At 35.6% G+C, this 18,454-nt stretch overlaps 1 protein-coding gene across 1 annotated transcript in view; it reads left to right on the top strand.

The window, feature by feature from the left end:
- The window catches only part of GPC5 (glypican 5), a 729,885-nt gene that overhangs the window by 452,068 nt on the left and 259,363 nt on the right, over positions 1-18,454 (top strand). The window contains exon 6 of the mRNA XM_021696018.1: positions 10,515-10,635. Coding sequence (XP_021551693.1) covers positions 10,515-10,635 — 121 coding nt within the window. The remainder of the gene's footprint in view (positions 1-10,514; positions 10,636-18,454) is intronic.

Here is an 18,454-nt window from a genome sequence, read left to right as displayed (position 1 = left end):
TATACAAGTGGACACATTAAATTCTGTTATGCAAGTGGATCATTTTCTCGGGACCCTGTGATAGCAGGATTTTAGCTATGGTCTAGTTAAGATGAGGTATGGGCAAAAAGCTCAGTTATTTCCCCACCTTCCTCTCCTTCTTGCTCTTCATAACAACTATGATTTGAAACCTATCAATTTGTATTTTGAGATGCAACAGACCACAAAATGGAATGGTTAGACAGAACCTCAAGTTGGAATTGGAGACGAGATTGAAACTGGATATTAAAACTGATGTGTTATGCTCAAATTCTGATTGCTTTATAAATACTATTTACCACAGGATTATTTTTCTGAAGAATGGCTATTTACAAATCTTTAAAACTTCACATCTCTTCCATGGGCCCAGAACTCCAGCTTTTTGCTGTTACAAATAAAAATAAATAAACATTTTTATCCTTTTAGTTCTTGTTATTATGCCTGGCTTTTCCTAATTCCTGTGTGATTTGTTTGATCATGCCTAAGATAAGAGCAGACAGAGAGGTGTTCATAATAAGAGCTACAAAATGCAGTTTTTGACTCCCTTGCCAGGCTCCCATCGCCATTCCAAAAGTACATAGACCACATGTCAAGACTCTCCAGTTCCTAGAGCACTGATGATGGGCCTGCTTTAAATTTTGGAAATTAAATCTACAAAGTCATTTCTTTTATAAAACGACAAAACAGTTTTTTTTTCAAAAGTGAGGGAAGGAAAAAAAGAAAATGATCCCATTAGATGTAGGATGAATGAATCTATTAAAAAAATTTAACTGTCTATCCAATTAAAATGTGTCTCACCATTACACCTACCCTTCTCCTCTCACTGGTGTTCATTTGTTAGTAAATTGCTTGTCCTGTTCCTATTTGCCATGTAGGATAGTGGAGGCCGTGAAGTTCTCCAGACCAGACCTCTGCTTTGTGATTTATCTCAAGTCACTCTGACCTTGAGATTCTTTGTCAATGGTGCTTCAATACATTATCCAGAGAATATATTCTTTGTGAGTGGTGATATAAAATGTCAATTAAAAACAAAAATAAATTCAGGGAAATATTAGCCACCTGCTCTTCTAAGTTCTGCAAGGCTACATTTTTCACCAAGTCAGATAACCAAGTCCCAGTAGAAATGCCTACTCAGAACTAAAATATAACATCACACAGGTAACTCTTAACAAAGATTCATAGAAAAAAGAATCATGTGTACTTAACACCTTTGACGTTTTTGAAATTGCTGAAGATAGTTGTGGTTGTATTGCTCATCGTCTGTTCCTTAAAGACTCCAGTGCTGTGCTTGAGAGTTTAGAGATACCCAGCTGCTGACATTTGCAGATACTACTTTCATTAGCTAATTGAAACCTATTTGAATCGTAAGCTTCCTTTTGACCTTCACCATCAAGAGGCTCAGGGCTGAGTTTTAGACTGCAGTGCAGTGTCTCTTTCCTGGGTCTTCTTATATAATTGTCATCTGCCTCCCTTCATTATTCTGTCATTGCGCCCTTGCTTTATAGTGTGTGCGCCTTTTATTATTTTAAGCTGTCTCAAAGGCTTTTCTGGAAATATACAGTACATGGGTGCAAAATGATGAAATAAACATACCTCTTCATTTGTTTTAAAACATGGTTCAGTTGGACTAGATGACTTCTAAGGTCCTTCCCAGCTTTAAATTTATGTTACTGTCACTGAAGACAGACAACAAATCTATTAGACTACAGGCCAAGAGATGAATGCTAAGTACTATATTCCTGGTGCAGGTGTGTATTTCTCTTTGAAAGCAGAGTGCTAGATTCAGCAGCTTGCTAAGGACTCTCACAGTCTTACAGTGATAAGACATGAGAGCTAAAAAAAAAAAAAAAAAAAACCCAAAACCAAAAACAGAAGATCTCAGTGAAAATATTTTTTCGCTCTTAAGCATCAACAAAAAATAAAGAGAAAAGAGGAGAGCTTAAATATTTCTTTTGAGGCATTTATATAGATTCAAACAACAAGTTTAGCTTCATGAGTGTAGCTAATTTAATGAAATTAGTTGCATTTGAATATTGTCACAGTCTTGTTACAACATTAGCATTAAGCGTGATTAAAATTTATTCTTTGTGCCTATATGGGTCCCCAGAGCATCAGCTGTCAACACCTTCATAATAAACTAGCCCATGGTAGCTTTCAGGGAACTTTGACATTCAGAGCAGGTGGTTGGGCCACTGCTTTAGAGGAGAACAAATCACATTTTAAGATATATTTCCTGTTTGTATGAATTTAGAACACAAGAAATGATCAATAGCATTGTTTACTTTTGCTAGTATGATGAAAGTCATTTAAAATACAGGAAGTGCTAGATACTATGGACTGAAAATTTCCAAAGCTGATCAAAATATTTTCCTTAAGGGCGACTGAGTTACGATGAGAAAACCCAAGCTATAATTAAGAGATGTGTTTGTGAAATATAAATATTATTTTATAGTAAATAAAATTTCCCTAGAGGAAAATGGATCATGACTTCAAGGAAAGAGGTTTATATGTAAAGTCTATTGATTATTTGGTGTTCAAGGGGAAATTTGGTATCACACAAGTGCCTTCCAATTTCTTTACATTACTCTGTGTAGTGGGTTGAAGATGGTGGCCCTAGGAAACCAGTACACTCTGAAATTCAGAGGTTCTTTCTCTCTGATTTTATTATGCTACCTATTGGTAAGAATTACCTAGCAGTTTCATTTGGATGGTATTTTGGTAGTCTTAGAATTATTGTACCTTGACCCTAATTTTGAAGTATTTATGATGCAGTTGGTAGTTTTATATTTGCAATTTAATTAATGTTGTCATCAATTACATATAAAACAAAACTGTCTAAGATGCTGGGAACCTTTAGGATTTGGTAATGTCTAATCAAAGGTTGTTAAATGAAAGTTATACCCCAAATAATTTTGAGTGCTTTTTGGATCCAAATAGTATTTATTAGTATTCAGATAATAGTTATCCCTTAAATAGTATTTTACTTTCATATAATGATATCAAATAGTGAAGTGAGACAGAAAATCAGTGCAAAATGATAATTATCAATTATCATAAATCCATGAAAGAGAGCCCATATCTTACTAAGAAGAATTTAATTTTGAATGTGTGTTTGGAAAATAGATGTTAGTATAGCATTTCATAACTCATATAACAGTATGTGCAATTGATGATAGCTAGAACTGATCATTTTATTTTATTTTAGAGATTTTATTTATTCATTTGAAAGAGAGAGAGAGCAGAGAGAGAGAGCAAGCCTGAGCACATGAGCGGTGGGGAGGGGCAAAGGAAGAGGGAGAAGCAGACTCCTGCTGAGCAAGGAGCCCAACGCGGGGCTCAATCCTACGACCCTGAGATCATGACCTGACCCAAAGGCAGACGCTTAACTGACTGAGCCGCCCAGGCGCCGCGGAACTGTTCATTTTAAATTCGACAGTTACTTTGAAGAAAATGAGAGTAATTATTTATAAAACAAACCATTATTATTATTTGCTTTGAATTTTAATTTTTAATTTTTAATTTATTTTATTTTGTTTATTTTTTAAGTAGACTCCATGACCAGTGTGGAGCCCGTCATGGGGCTTGAACTCATAACCCTGAGATCAAGACCTGAGCTGAGATCAAAAGTCAGATGCTTAGGGCGCCTGGGTGGCTTAGTCGGTTAAACGTCTGCCTTCTGCTCAGGTCATGATTTCAGGGTCCTGGGATTGAGCCCCGCATTGGGCACCTTGCTCAGCAGGGAGTCTGCTCCCTCTGCCCTTCCCCCCTGCTCTGATATCTCCCTCTTCCTCTCTCGATCTCTCTCTCAAATAAAAAAGTAAAATCTTAAAAAAAAAAGTCAGGTGCTTAGCCCACTGAACCGCCCAGGTGCCCCTGCTTTGAATTTTTAATTCAAAAACTTAAAATTATAAAAACAGAGCTCGCTATACTTAAGGTATTTATTGTTTCTTGGTAAGATTAAGGAAGGGTTAGGAGAAATGAAATAATTTAAGGAATGTACTATTTTTTTTATATAGGGGTAAGTTTACTTTTAATGCAATTTTTATTAGGTAGTCAACGTTTGTTGAAATGAGAGCCTCCTAAACACCACTGATTTTTATAGTCACTAGTTTTTCATGTGGAAATATCATCTTTCAGGTTCACCCAGCTGCTTATCTTACAAAATATCTTGAAACAGCTTATTTGTGATTCACCTGGCTAAACTGACAAGCACCAATACATGCCTTGCCAATCAAAGAGTTAGGGTGAAGATTGATTAATAGCCTATCTTTAATTAGGTCCTGTTTTTTAACTCTAAACATATTCATATTTTATTTATTGTAGGGATCTAAACATTCTCTGTTGGCTACTAAATGAAGAATGACCTTGCCTTATTAAAATAATGTTAATGAGTGTTATCCATAAGATATCACAAATACAATACCTGCAGCAGGAAATTAGTTATCTATAAATAATAATAAACACTGTAACAAGGTCTCTATTACTTCTCTTTATTTTGACTTCATTATTTAAGTTCAGAAACCTAGATCTCAAATTTAGGCATTATTTATCTATAATTATAAAGCCAAATAAATAGTGGAGATTAACTTAAAAATAGTTTAAGAGTCCACAATTGAAGTGTAGATAGTGCAATCACAAAAGGTTTAATCATTCTGAATTGATTCTACAGATGTCTCCATTCTTTAAATCCCCTGTAAGCCTCTTACCTACCATGAAAGCTTATCCGCATAAACCTGGCACATAAAATCAATCATATGACTTCTTTTGGTTCTGAGATTTCAAAGATTAAGACCTTCGCTGTAGAAGAGAAGTGCTATATAGAAGCTGCATGTACACAGAGCCACACTCAGTAGTGGTATCCAGTGTTACCCAAATGTTTGGGGCAAATTTACACACAGAAATACCTGTGGTACTTACTTTCACGTTTGCTGCCAGAGCTAGGAAGGGAGACCCAGAAATGGTTTGAAGGAAAATTTGTTGTTGAAGAAGAGGTTTGTTGATGAATACATACAGTGTTCTTCCCAGACCTTTTTACCCAAGATGGCAACATATTTGCCAGAGCCAAAGACACTCCAGTGTTTTGCCTTCTAGAATTTAGGAGACCCAAAACTCTGGAAATTCAAGGAATTTTAATATACAGTCACCTAGCCAAGTCATACAAAAAAATAATAGGCAAACAAACAAACCATTCATTAGTATTACTGTTACTATTACCATCACCACCAGCACCAACGTGGTCCCCGTTCTCACTCTTTAACTTTTAACAAAGATGGTAATGATGGTAAAAAAGAGAAAGCCTCTGATCAGATGTTTTCCTCATTTCGTATTAATTTTGAAGTTCTTATATCCTGTCCCAGTGAAGTTATCAAAGGCTTCTAAGACAGACCACTTTAAGGGTTTTGTAAGAAATTCCAGGGTCAGATTCCAGATATTTTTTTCTATCTGAAATTGTCTGTGCATCAAAATACCATACTTTTGATGTGAATCTGAAACAAATTCTACTGCATTCTAAATAAAGTGAAATTAATATCAACTAGTAGGGCATGACATGAGTTTCCAATAAGAAATATTGGTAAAGTCAGGAGAAATGACTTCCTAATGACATACTGTGTGTAGATTTATTAGCACCTCTTTTTAATATTTCATATGTTGAACACAAAGAGAATTGGAACCTTGTTAATCATCATTTTAAAACATCTTTGTAGAACGTAAATATATCAATGCTTGCCTTTTTTCCATACTAATGAAAAGCAAGTTGTACTTGGGGAGTGAGTATTCCTATTAAAGTGCTGTCATCTATTACCAGACCTGCTTAGAAGAAATAAGCACAGATGGTGGGTCTATTACTTCTCTAACAAAAAATGTGCCTCTTTTTTTTTTGGTGTGCGTTTTATTCTCTTCTCCTAGTTGAAATGCAAGCAATTTTTCAAGTCAAGAAACCTCTGTAGGGATCCTTGAAATGTTTTATCCATTACTTGTACATTTAGAAGGAAAACGTGATTAGTGATTTATTAAAATTTCACAATAAGCTCAAAAAGTCTTTGTTAGAAAAATTCTTATTTCATTAAGAAACCATATATTTTGCATGCAAAGTAAAGGCTACAGGGAGTAAGTTTTTATATCAAACCAGGATCCTAAATTACTCATTTAGTGATGACAAAACCATTTAGCCCACGTTAAAAATACCGGTGTGGATCTTTTATTTATACATGGTTCAATGAAAATTTGTTTGTTGTATACATATTAAGAAAAAGAGCAGAAGGAGTTTAATAATGTAAGTGTTTTATTTGGGTTGAAAATACATGCATACAATGAAATATTCAAATCTTAACTGTACAATTCAATCTTCTTTTTTTTTTTTACACAAAATGAGAATTCTTGTGTAACTAGCACTCAAATCAAGGAACATATTACTAGAGCCCCAGAAATCCACTTCAGCCTTCTAGACAGTATCTCCTAGAGTAGTGCTTATGGTGATTTAGAACATTGATTTATTGTTAAACTTTTATAGATGGGGTCATAGTGCATGTTCTATACCTTGCTTCTTTCATTCAGCATTTAGCTTATAAGATATTACATATAGTTATAATTCATTCATTCTCATTGCTGTATAGTATATTATTATATAAATATACTCCCATTTATTTTCCCATCTTAATGCTTATGGACATTGGGGTTATGTCCAATTTGGGGCTATTTTGAGTAATACTTCCCTGAGCATTCTTATACCTGTCTTTTGGTAGACATTGTTGAGTATATCCCCAGGACCATGGGATTGTTAGCTTTAGTATACATGTCAGATAGTGGTTTATATCAGTTTGCACACCCATCCACAAAGAGAGAGCGCTCCAACTGGTCCATGTCCATGCCAACACTTGGTATCATCTTTTTCATTTAAACTCTTCTGGTGTGTATGTACCACTGTTGCATCGTAGTTCTTAACTTTATGAAAACAGAAAAGAAAAACTTATTTTTAAAACTTATATTTCTGGGGCGCCTGGGTGGCTCAGTCGTTAAGCGTCTGCCTTCGGCTCAGGTCATGATCCCAGGGTCCTGGGATGGAGCCCCGCATCGGGCTCCCTGCTCAGTGGGAAGCCTGCTTCTCCCTCTCCCATTCCCTCTGCTCGTGTTCCCTCTCTCGCTATGTCTCTCTCTGTCAAATAAATAAATAAAATCTTAAAAAAAAAAAAAACAACTTATATTTCACTTGAAGTATCTTAAATGCCCTGCAGCAGTGTTTTTCCTTATTTAAATAATATGTAAGAATAGTGATACTGAACTCCTGAATAATACACTAGTTTGGAATGAGATTCTTGATCAGTTGTAATTGTGATAAAATTTATCTGTGTTATCAACTGTGATAGTTAAGAATAAAAATGTGAAATTCTTCAGATTAATATGACGTGACATTCCCGCATCTTGAAAGTAAGTTCATGGTCTGTACATAAACCAAGATGCAACCAAAGTAATAGTTTACAACTGACCCTTGAAGGATGTGGGGGTTAGGGGCATAGTCAAAAATCAACGTATGACTTTTGACTCTCCTGAAACTACAAAGAGCCTACTGCTGACCAGAAGTCTTACTGATAACAGTCAATTAGCACGTATTTTGTGTGTTATATATATTACATACTATATTCTTAGAATAAAGTTAAATAGAGAAAATAAATAAAATGTTATTAAGAAAATAACTAGAAAGAGAAAATATATTTATAGTACTGTATTTATTGAAAAAAAAATCCATGTATAAGTAGACCCAGAGAGTTCAAACCTATATTGTGTAAGGTTTTACTGTATTTAAGTGATGAGACTAAATTTCCATTGCTCATATTATGTCTGTGTTTCTAGAGAAATAGGAAAATCTTATAGCAAACTTGCACTCTATTAGTTTCTTTTCACCCCCCCCAGCAAGCATAACTTCCCTCTTTAGCTGGTAATATACAACTGTTCATTGCGATTTTTGAAGAAAATAGTACATCCTTTTCTAATTATGAGTAGTAAAACATTTGAAAATGCTGTAGTTACAGAAAAAAAGAAAGGATTACAAAAAGAAGAAAAACACTTTGCACAAAACTAATTGTATCTCTATTTTATATTAGTTGGTTTCAAGAGTTTTCATTAATTATTGAGTGATTATATTTTGGAGCTCATGTTCCCTGGATTCATACCCTTGCTGCACACTTAACAAACTGTTGCATTAGGAAAGTTACTGAACATATTCACATCCTAGATCCCCAATCTGTAGAGTGGGAATCCTTATAATATAAATATTATATGATGTATTAATCTGGATTCTCCAAGAAGCAGATGCGAAAAAGGGATTAAACACAAAAGGGTTTTATTAAGGGAGATGCCTATCCAAACAAATGGGGTGGAAACTGAGTAAGGCTGGAAAAGCTGTTAGTCATGAAGCACGCATGACCCAGAGTGCAGGGAAGGGGTAAGAAGTTTGAGTGGAAGTATCAAGCATGATGTGCAGCCCAAGGAAAGGTTAGCAAGGGTTTCAGGGATTCCTGAGACAAACTTAGCTATCAGAGGAACCCTCTGTCTTCCTGTGATGGCTCTGCATTAATATCCCTGCTGAACACAGTCATCGGTTGGGGACAGGTGCAGGAATAGATTTCAGAGCAAAACAGCAGGTACTCTTAGTCAATTAAACTTGTTGTACTTTGAGGTCCATAGGCACATGCTCATGGCCACAACAAATGATTATCATGTAGATAAATTGACAAACTCCAATGAAAGTATCTAAAACAATGCCTGAATCATAAACATGGATTTGTCCATTTATGTATTCATCATTATTAATAATAAACACATTAATAAAGGAGCCACATATGCAATCTGCTTGAAATATTTGGAAGAAAAATACAATAGTGCTACAGAGGAGTTAAGAGAAGCTTAATATTTATAGTTTACTTAATTCCTCTTAAGTAAAAAATATTATTACATATCAATAGATTTGTGTAATTGATTTCCTTCTACTAATAGTTATTGGTATATATTGCCAAATCCCTAATGTATACTGGAATACCTAACTCTATACCCCTTTATTTCTGCCTTAAGAAGCGGGTTTAAGATTGTTTTAAAAATTAAAAAAAAAGATTTATTAATATCATTATTTTTGTCACATGCAATTGATATTATCAATATAAAAAAGTTGCATCATTTAATTGGAAGGATCTAGCTAGTAATTGTTTGATCCACTTGTATAAATTAGTCACTGGGTGTGCAAAATTTGGGGAGGAATTGGATATTCATTAAAACTTCTTGTATCTGGCCATATTCTCAACAGTGGAACCTCCTTTCATCTTTTCAAAGAGCTTCCATTGCTGTAGAAAATCCACAGGGTTCATGTGAATAGCTGTGATACTCTGCTCAAATAGAGGGAAGAAATATTACATTAAACATAATATGAAAATGCTTGCTGGAAATTCTCTGAGGCCACTTTATTATGACTTCTGTTTGAACAAACAGATTACTAAGAGGAGAGTCTTAAATGGAGAGAGTATGGAATGTTCAGGCCATGGCCTCCTATCTCTTACTTTTCCCTATTTGTACTCTTTGTAATTAGAAACCTAGCTATTCTTCCCTGTGTGTGTTATTCATATGCCCTTGCCATTTCTCCGGCTGGGATGTCATCCTTTGCTCTGGAGTTTACATTAACTATACCATCTAAGACCTGTTCTTCCCGTAATACTTTAAGGGCTAACACAAGCAATAACTTCTTTAATTTTTCCCCAAGTGTCTTAGTCCGGATGGACTTCTCCATATGTTCAGTGTTTACTACCCATGTTATCCCTAACCTCTCACATGGCATATACCGTTCCTTCTAGCTATTCCCATAACATACTGAACTTCTCCTTCATTCCTAGGATTGTGACTGATGAATCTAAATTGTCATTTTGGGAAGATAGTAATTTGCAATGACTTTAACCACCTATGATGTCACCCTATTACATACAACATGATTTACTAGACCCTTGTTTAGATAAATGTTGGTGAAAGATTGTGTTTTTGTCTGCTTGCAAAATATTTTGCCAGTTTTAGTTGTTTATTTATAATGTTCATAATTTTGACTTTTGTAGTCCAGTATGTAAAAAAAAATAGTATTGGGACTCATATATATACCGTATACAATGAATTAAATTGACCCAGGTAATATGGATTCAGACATATGTGTAATTCAGCAAGACCTGGTAACAAAGTGGGATGTACATTAGCTTTCTGTAGTATATTGATAAGTAGTATTAAAACATAGTTAATTTTTGGTTGGGTCTTTTGAGAGAAAAACATTAGAATAGTTCATATTTCCATGGTAAGCATCTTACTAAAATAATGTCGCAGCTGGGCCAGGGCCTGTTCCAAGAAAAAAAGCATTGTTGTACACTCTTAAAAGAGTAAGATTCTGAGCTCAGGTGTATTCAAATGGTTATGGCAGATAATATTCTGATCAGATTACTAAATTCTATATCTTCCACTTTTCACTTTGTTAGCTATACTCAGCGTGTGGTTGGAAATGGAATCAAAGCCCAATCTGGAAATCCCGAAATCAAAGTCAGAGGAACTGATCCCGTGATAAATCAAATTATTGATAAACTGAGGCACGTTATTCAGGTAAGTGCTGATACTCTATTTATTGGTATAATCAGTGGTAAATAATAAGTATTCGCTTTCCATTACATGTGATAAATCTATTAATCCTATCTGATGGTCCTACCTAAATGTGAGTATTGGAATAAATTATTTGTATTGAGATTTTAGAAATATTTTGTTGAGCAATTTTCTTACAGAGTCAATGTACAGTAGTATTTTATTTTATTTATTTTTTAAAGATTTTATTTATTCATGAGAGACACACAGAGAGAGAGGCAGAGGCAGAGGGAGAAGCAGGCTCCCGGCGGAGCAGGGAGCCCGATGCGGGACTCCATCCCAGGATGCCAGGATCGTGACCCGAGCCGAAGGCAGACGCTTAACCACGGAGCCACCCAGGTGTCCGTACAGTATTTTAATGGAGGGCGCTCCGTATCTGTGAAAAGTAGCCATAGCCTCAGCATCTCAAGGTATAGTGAAAATCGTAGCATAAGCTTCATCCCCGATGAATGAACTTTAGACATGGGGACTGCTGTGACAATTAGGGAAAAAAACAACAACCATAGAAGACACTGGAGTCACTTTGCAGGCAACTCTCTGAGCCTTGCTGTGAAGGGTTTTGCTCCACTTTCAATAAATGTTAAGTCATAAATGGATAATAGGCATTTTTGTATTTATTTCCTGTATCACCTTTTACATGTTATCTTACAATCTACCTAATGACTGTTTATGAAATACTTCTGTTATATCTTTAATAATCTGTAATCAAGTATGTATTACTGTTTTTAATATATAGCATATGAAGCATGTCAATTTCTATCAAAAGAGCATTTCACTGAATAATCTTTTAATTAGAATCAAATATTATATTACATGCTGTAATGGCCATCCTCCGTTATTCATCTATTGGAGTTTGGGGTAAGAAGGACTATATTTTAGGTATTCCTTTTTTTATAACAATTTATCTATGCATATATTCTCATTTTTTCTAAGTAAAACCTTGGGTGGTTTCTTATTTCTGATATTCTATGTCAGAAACTATACCTAAGCATTGTATTGAGTTTTTATGAATATTAAAATATTGTAGGGGTGCCTGGGTGGCTCAGTAGTAGGTTAAGCATCCAAATCGATTTTGGCTCAGGACATGATCTCAGGGTCATGAGATCGAGCCCCATGTGGGTCTCTTTGCTGGGCATGGAGCCTGCTTGGGATTCTCTCTCTCCCTCTCTCTCTTCTCACCACTCTCCCCCTTACTCTCACAGGCATTCTCTCTCTCTCTAAAAAAAAAAAAAAAAAAAAAAAAAAAAAAAAAAAAATCTAGAGTCATTGGTATGCTTTTCATAGTTGTTTTGCAAAACTTAAGTTTATGTAGGGCCAGTTCTTAGGATTCCATTTTTATGAAAGTCTGTATCTTTATCAAAGAAAATGTAAACAGGGGGCACTATGTCCAATACCATAGATCTCTCCCTTTCAGGAAGCAATAATGGTTACTTTGCTTATTCTATGACTGGTGCATTGGGAAAACAGAGCTTTCACCCTGGATGGCAGAACCAAGTAAGTTCCATTGAGAAAAGTGTAAGAGAAAAATGGTGTCATGACTACTAGTGCATTAAACCTCATAGCCTCTAGTGAGTTAAACCAATTCTCTCAGAGAGATATATCCCAGGTAAAGTAAGTAGGTGCCTTATGCTGCTAGTAGGTCAAGCGCTCTAACATTTCTTGAACCTGAGTGGAACTGGGATTGTCAGGAGCTGAATTGACCCTGAAGCAGGCATCAGAGTGAGCAGTATGAATTAGACCACAGTCTGGGGCAGAATGGCTGAGATCAGGTTGAAGATCTGTTGTTCTCAGAAGCAGTGATATTAAGCCCATCAGTAAATGTCACTCAGGCATTTAGAAGAAGGAGGTCACTCTTCCTGTCCAATTTTTGGAACCTTGATTTTCCATAATAAGAAAAACAAAGAAGACATCCAGAAAACAAAAGACATGCATCTTGACTCAGTGAGAAACTAATGGGGATTCAGAAGGACTTAGGATATTAGTTTAATTCTTGAATTTCCAGTGGCTCAATAAACAATCTATTAGGAACTCAACACATAAGAGGCTCCGCAACAGAGATTTGTGTGCAGGAGATTTCTGGCAGGGTGCCTTTGCAATCAGTGAAGGACTGGAGGAAGTAGCACTGTAGAGAGAGAGAGAGTGAGAGCGTGCAATTGTAGTAATAATGGAAGCTTCTTCTGAATCCAGTAGGACCTCTGGAGCTAGGATGGCCCTTTCCAGTTGACCTGAACTGAAACAAGGAGGTGTGGGTTATTGGACCAGTAATTGGATGAGGGCTACTAGGGTGGAGGCAGGGGAGTGTTAACTCAGCTCTGAGTTACCAGCAGCCAACAATATTACCTGCAGCTGGAGGAACAAATACCTTGTTCTAGCTGGCACCTCATAGCTTCATGCACTGTAACATGGTATAATAAGGTATGCAGATCTAGACTATTCAGGAACTCTAGTGCACATTGATCATAAAATCAAAAGAGCTTTAATATGAATCAGTCCCTTTCCTTGAGAGAAAATCTTAGTGGTCTCCAAAGGGGGCTAAACATTCCCCCAGAGAGGGCATAAACCAATCAACTGGAGGGCAGGAAGGAAAAATAGAACTTCACTGTGTATTTATTCTGTCTCGTTATGTTAATGTATTTGGTTGTAGGAAAGTGTATAAAATATGTAACAGCACAATGGCACATGTGTTTAGGGTAGAAATACATAAATTCACATATCAAGTAGGTGTGTGTTCAAACTTTATGGAATATATACATGATGAAAGTTGATGGAAACCTTGTTATAGGTAATGAGGATGGAGCTGCTATATAGGAAAGAGTCCACAGATAGAAGAAAACTATATTCACAAAGAAATAAGTAGATAGTCAAAATATAAAGGTTTATAAAAACTCTTAGGGAGAGGCTTCACTGATATGTTGCCCATCCAGCATAACGTCACCGTCTTCTTGTTTCGTAGGTTTTAAAGCCATATCCTTTTCAAGATGGCAGAGGGAAATAATCCCACTTTTTTTTTTTTTTTTTTTTAGCTCTTGTGTTAAATTGAGTCCCATTCTTTCATCTTTATATTAGTGTGCAGATCTCCAATTATTCATGCTTAAGTTTTGTTCTAGGACTGTAAGAGACTATGATATAAAATGTTACCTTTGAGATCTGTCTTTTAAAGTCTATAGGATAAAGATTGAAACTTAGGTTTTTAGAGAAGATAGCAGAAAGTCATTTTGTTCAAGTGTCATGAAAATATTCACCTTTAATGTCTTAGAACATGTTCTCTCCTAAGCCAGCTGTCTCAAAGATGAAGAAACATTTTTGATTTTGCTAGACTTCTGACTGCTAATCATATATGTGTGCCCTGGCCGGGCTGGCTATTATACTGTCACTATGAGGGGGGGAGTTATAAAGACCTAGCACGGTGTCAGGTCTGAAAAGTTTCAGAAAATTGTCTTCTATAAACAATAGTTTCTTCATTTGGGAGTAGTGTGAGACAAAGGGAGGAAGTAGAAGTAGGTTCAGAATTTAATCTGTAGATTTAGATGATCACTTATTTGTGTTTCCACAGAATTCAGTCTATTTCTTACTGTGATAGATACTAAGTGCATTTAACAATGAAAATTACATCTCTCGTTGTAGGGATAAGCTAATGTTCCTCTTGTCCTTTTCGCCCTATGTAAATATAGGGAAATAAACCAGCCATATTTATTAGCAAAAGTTGGCTCCATACAGTAGCCTCCAAACACCTTTCTTTTTGGCCTGTCATTGAGCTGCACCTCATTTTCTACCCTGTAACTTCTGCAGTTACAGTCACTAAACAAGTGGGTAGGAATTTTACTTTGAAAAATGGCACTTTTTGGATGTCTTAATAATTTGTTCAAAATATTCAAACAGTACTTACTGAGTTCCCGCTATGGGCCTGGTTCTACACAAGGTTAAAGGGGTGAACAAAGCAGACGCAACTCTGTTTACATGAGATTTACATTCTAAGAAAAAATATGTAAGTACAATAACTGTCGGCTGACAAATGTTATAACAAACAAAACAGGATGAAGTAGGAAACGTTACTTAAGAAGAGTGTGCTTGTGGAGGCCACCAAAAGGGGAGGTGGATATTTGGGTTGATACTGAAGAAGGAGAAGAAGGGAATCAGAAAAATCTGGGAGATCTGTGTGTGGGGCAAAAGGAATACTACATTCAAAGGACCTGTGGCAGAAATAGGTTTATTGTATTCGAAGAACAAACAGAAGGCCATGTGGCCAGAACAGAGTGAGTGGAGGGTAGAGAAAGAGAGAGATGCTCTGAATTAGCCGGAATTTGGTAGACTCCAGCAGGGAGTTTAAATTTTATCCTAAGTGGGATGGGAAACCAAAGACTGTAGGCAGAGGACGATATAATTTAATTAATGTTTTGTAAAGATAATTTAGTCTTCACTTTGGAAAATGGACCAAAGTAGAAGAAGAACAAAAATAGAGGAAGTAAGTAATAAAGGCAGAAGATCATGGTTATCGGGACTAGAATAAGAAGAGTGGCCAACATGCGAAGCAGGGAGATTTAGATAAATACGGGAAGGAGAGTTAGTCAAGATTTGTTGATGGATTGGAAATGGGATAGAGAGGGGAAAGCAAGCATGAGAACTACCTTTGGTGGGGTGATAGTGTCATTAATGAAACAAGAAATTCTGGAAATGGAGCAAGTCTGGGGTTTAGTTGTTGGGGTTGATTAGAAATTATGGTTTTGTTACATTTGAAATGCCTCAGACTCCCGAGAGATACAACCAGAATTCAGGGGGCAACCACAGAGCAGGAAGTGCGTGTTTGGGAGCATCGGTGTTAAATAGTATTTAAGTCATGGGACTATGAGGTTGCCACCTTCTTCTTAAAGAATTAATTCGCAACAAAACTGTTAGGGGAGAATATAAAACAGCAGAATCATATGAAAGATGTGTATTCAGAAAATCTAGGAATGGAGAAAGCATTTATTAAATGTGTGTGATACCATGTAGCTACTTAGACAGTTGATGTAGGGCAGACAAGGTATTTAATAACATGAACTTTTCTTTTACTGAAGAATAACCAATGTTCATTATAAGAAATTGAATTTTATTATCTTAGAAAATTGTACAAAAGGGGGGAAAATAAATGTTCTAACACTTATAAAACAAGCAATCTCAGGAAATAAGCCTCGTAGGCTTTTGCTGTACTTAATTATACATATAATTAAATCAAAACTTTGACTTTCTCTTATAAAACAAAATGAGATCAAAGAGTGCATTTGGTTTTGTGTCCCGAAGTACTCACCTAACAACATATAACATATTTGTTTCCATAGCATAAAATACTCAGGAATATGGTTGCTCGTGCATGTGTATTATTCTATCATATGGAAGGACTATAATTTTATTTAATACCAAACTGAAGTTGGATATTTAGGTTGTTACCAATTTTTCACAATAATAAGTACTGCTAATATGAATATTCCTAAAGATGAATCTTTTTACCACTTTTCCCCTTATGATACATTTCTAGATGGTTATAACCAAGAATCTGTTCATTAATAATCTTAGGTATTTTGATAAGTATTGCTAGATTTTTATCCAGAAAAATTGTAAGAATTTATACGTGAAGCACGGGATATTTGTCAACTTTCTCAGCATGTTGAGGGTATAGCTGGGAACTTGGCAGTGACCACACATTGGTGGTAGGAAAATCACATGGAATTCTAGAGACCAAAGTAGCAGTCCTTTAGACATGTTAGCTTGAGCTGGTATCACCTGCAGGTACTGCAAGTATGGCCAAAATAAATATTTTAATTAGAAAATAGTTGCTAAAAATTTCAAGGCTTTCTAGAGAAAAGTCCTAGCAAAAACAAAGAACTTTATTTCATTGTTAGGAAAAGCCCTCTATTTTTAAATCCTACCAAGAAAAAAAAAAGTTGCTCAGAAGATCTGATATAAATGGGGAATTAGGGATTATAGTTTGGTCCTCAGGGAATATCTCAGGCACTTTTTCGAAGTCCCCTCACTGACTCTGTAAGTCCTTCTCAATTGGGGATAGGAAGCGTGGAGAAAAGAAGAAAGTCATGCCTGACCTCCCACCATCTGTCATTCCGCCCCTTTCTCTGGAGAAGCCATTGTGCTAACATACTTTCCAGCACTTTCCTGCGTTTTAAAACCTGTACTTGAGGAAGACAACGCTTGTACTGCTGAAAATTGCCAGTGATGAGTACGGCGCAGTCAAGAGCAAGTGAGGAATTTTCTAAAAGGAGAATTTTTTTTTTTTAAAGATTATTTATTTATTTATTTGACAGAGAGAGAGGGAACATAAGCAGGGGAGGTGGGAGAGGGAGAAGCAGGCTTCCCGCCGAGCAGGGAGCCCGATGCGGGGCTTGATCCCAGGATCCTGGGATCATGACCTGAGCTGAAGGCAGACGCTTAACAACTGAGCCACCCAGGCGCCCCTAAAAGGAGAATTTTTAAAGGGTTAACATGAACTTTCTTAGATGTTTGCATCAAACTGAATTGCCCTTTAATAATAGATTAGAAACAATACCTGATTTCTCTTAGTATACTGACTGAGGAAATGATTGAAAATTTTAATTCAGATTTTTTTCTCTTAGCAAACTCACTTTAAAACTCCTTGTTGTTCATATTTGACTAGGTTTGTTTAGGGCAAAGTTGTCAGGAAAAAATCATGTTTGCAGCAGTTTATCTTTAAACATTAAATAACATCTATCATTTTTCCTAAAAAAACCAAAATGATGTCAGCAGTTAAAAGCCTAACTCCTGAGTATGGTTAGTTATGAACGATAATGACCAATTGCTTAGAAATCCCTTTACTTACTTTCAATATGAAACATAAAAAGTAATATCACAGCAATTTTCTATAATTCTTTTATTGCAAAACCAATAAATGCTACAGTGTTGTTAAAAGTAGTAGATTTAAGTAACATTTTATTTCTTCAAACCTAATAATTACAATACATAAGAGAATATTATCAGTTTCTATTAAATATTCATTTTTATAGAGACTAAAACTTCTTTGGAAATATGTCTTCATGTGTAAAATAAATTTGGTTTTTAAATGTGAGAAAAAGCAATAATCATAACCATTTGCTTGAAACTACAAAATATATAGACATCTTATAATATGTATTTCAATAATCACAACCTACTGGATTCAAGCAGAGATGAGGACGCTCTTATTTCATGTAGGAAAGGATGGCACTAAATTGCCTCTTTTCTTTTTTCCCATTCTCTTCCTAGAATACCGATATGATAAATAGAAACTTTAGAGCTGTGATAGAGTGAGAAGAGATTCTGATTTAAATCTTAATGAATAGTTCTAAGGTTAGTGTCTATAAATACAAAAAAACACCCCAAAACGCACAAGGTTTTTAGAATGTCAGTTTCTGAATTCTGAAAACTAAGTTTTTTTCATGAAAACACTTAATCTAATACACATTTTAGAAACTTCTTCTTATTGGTAATAACTAATAACAGTGATGCAGAACCCGTCAATCATAACTGATTGGTCAGGGGTGTCAGCTGATTCTGTCAATTTCCTTCCCTTCTGCAGACTGCTTTTCTTGCTCAGGAAATTCACCACAGCACCTTGACTCCTTGCTCCTCATCTCTACTACACACCAATGTCATGTTCCCAGGCTTACCATATTAAAATTCCAGAAAGATACATACCTTATGATTTTACATTAGCAGTGCAGTAGTAACCAAAACACATTTAGTTATCTTTTGATTCAGAAGAAAGTATTTGAAATGTACTCAATAACTTTGAATGGCC

Source organism: Neomonachus schauinslandi, chromosome 3 (genome assembly GCF_002201575.2).
Source record: "Neomonachus schauinslandi chromosome 3, ASM220157v2, whole genome shotgun sequence".
In the NCBI taxonomy this organism is placed as follows: domain Eukaryota; kingdom Metazoa; phylum Chordata; class Mammalia; order Carnivora; family Phocidae; genus Neomonachus; species Neomonachus schauinslandi.
The sequence above is the reverse complement of the archived record's forward strand: the minus strand, read 5'-3'. Positions and strand labels throughout refer to the sequence as shown.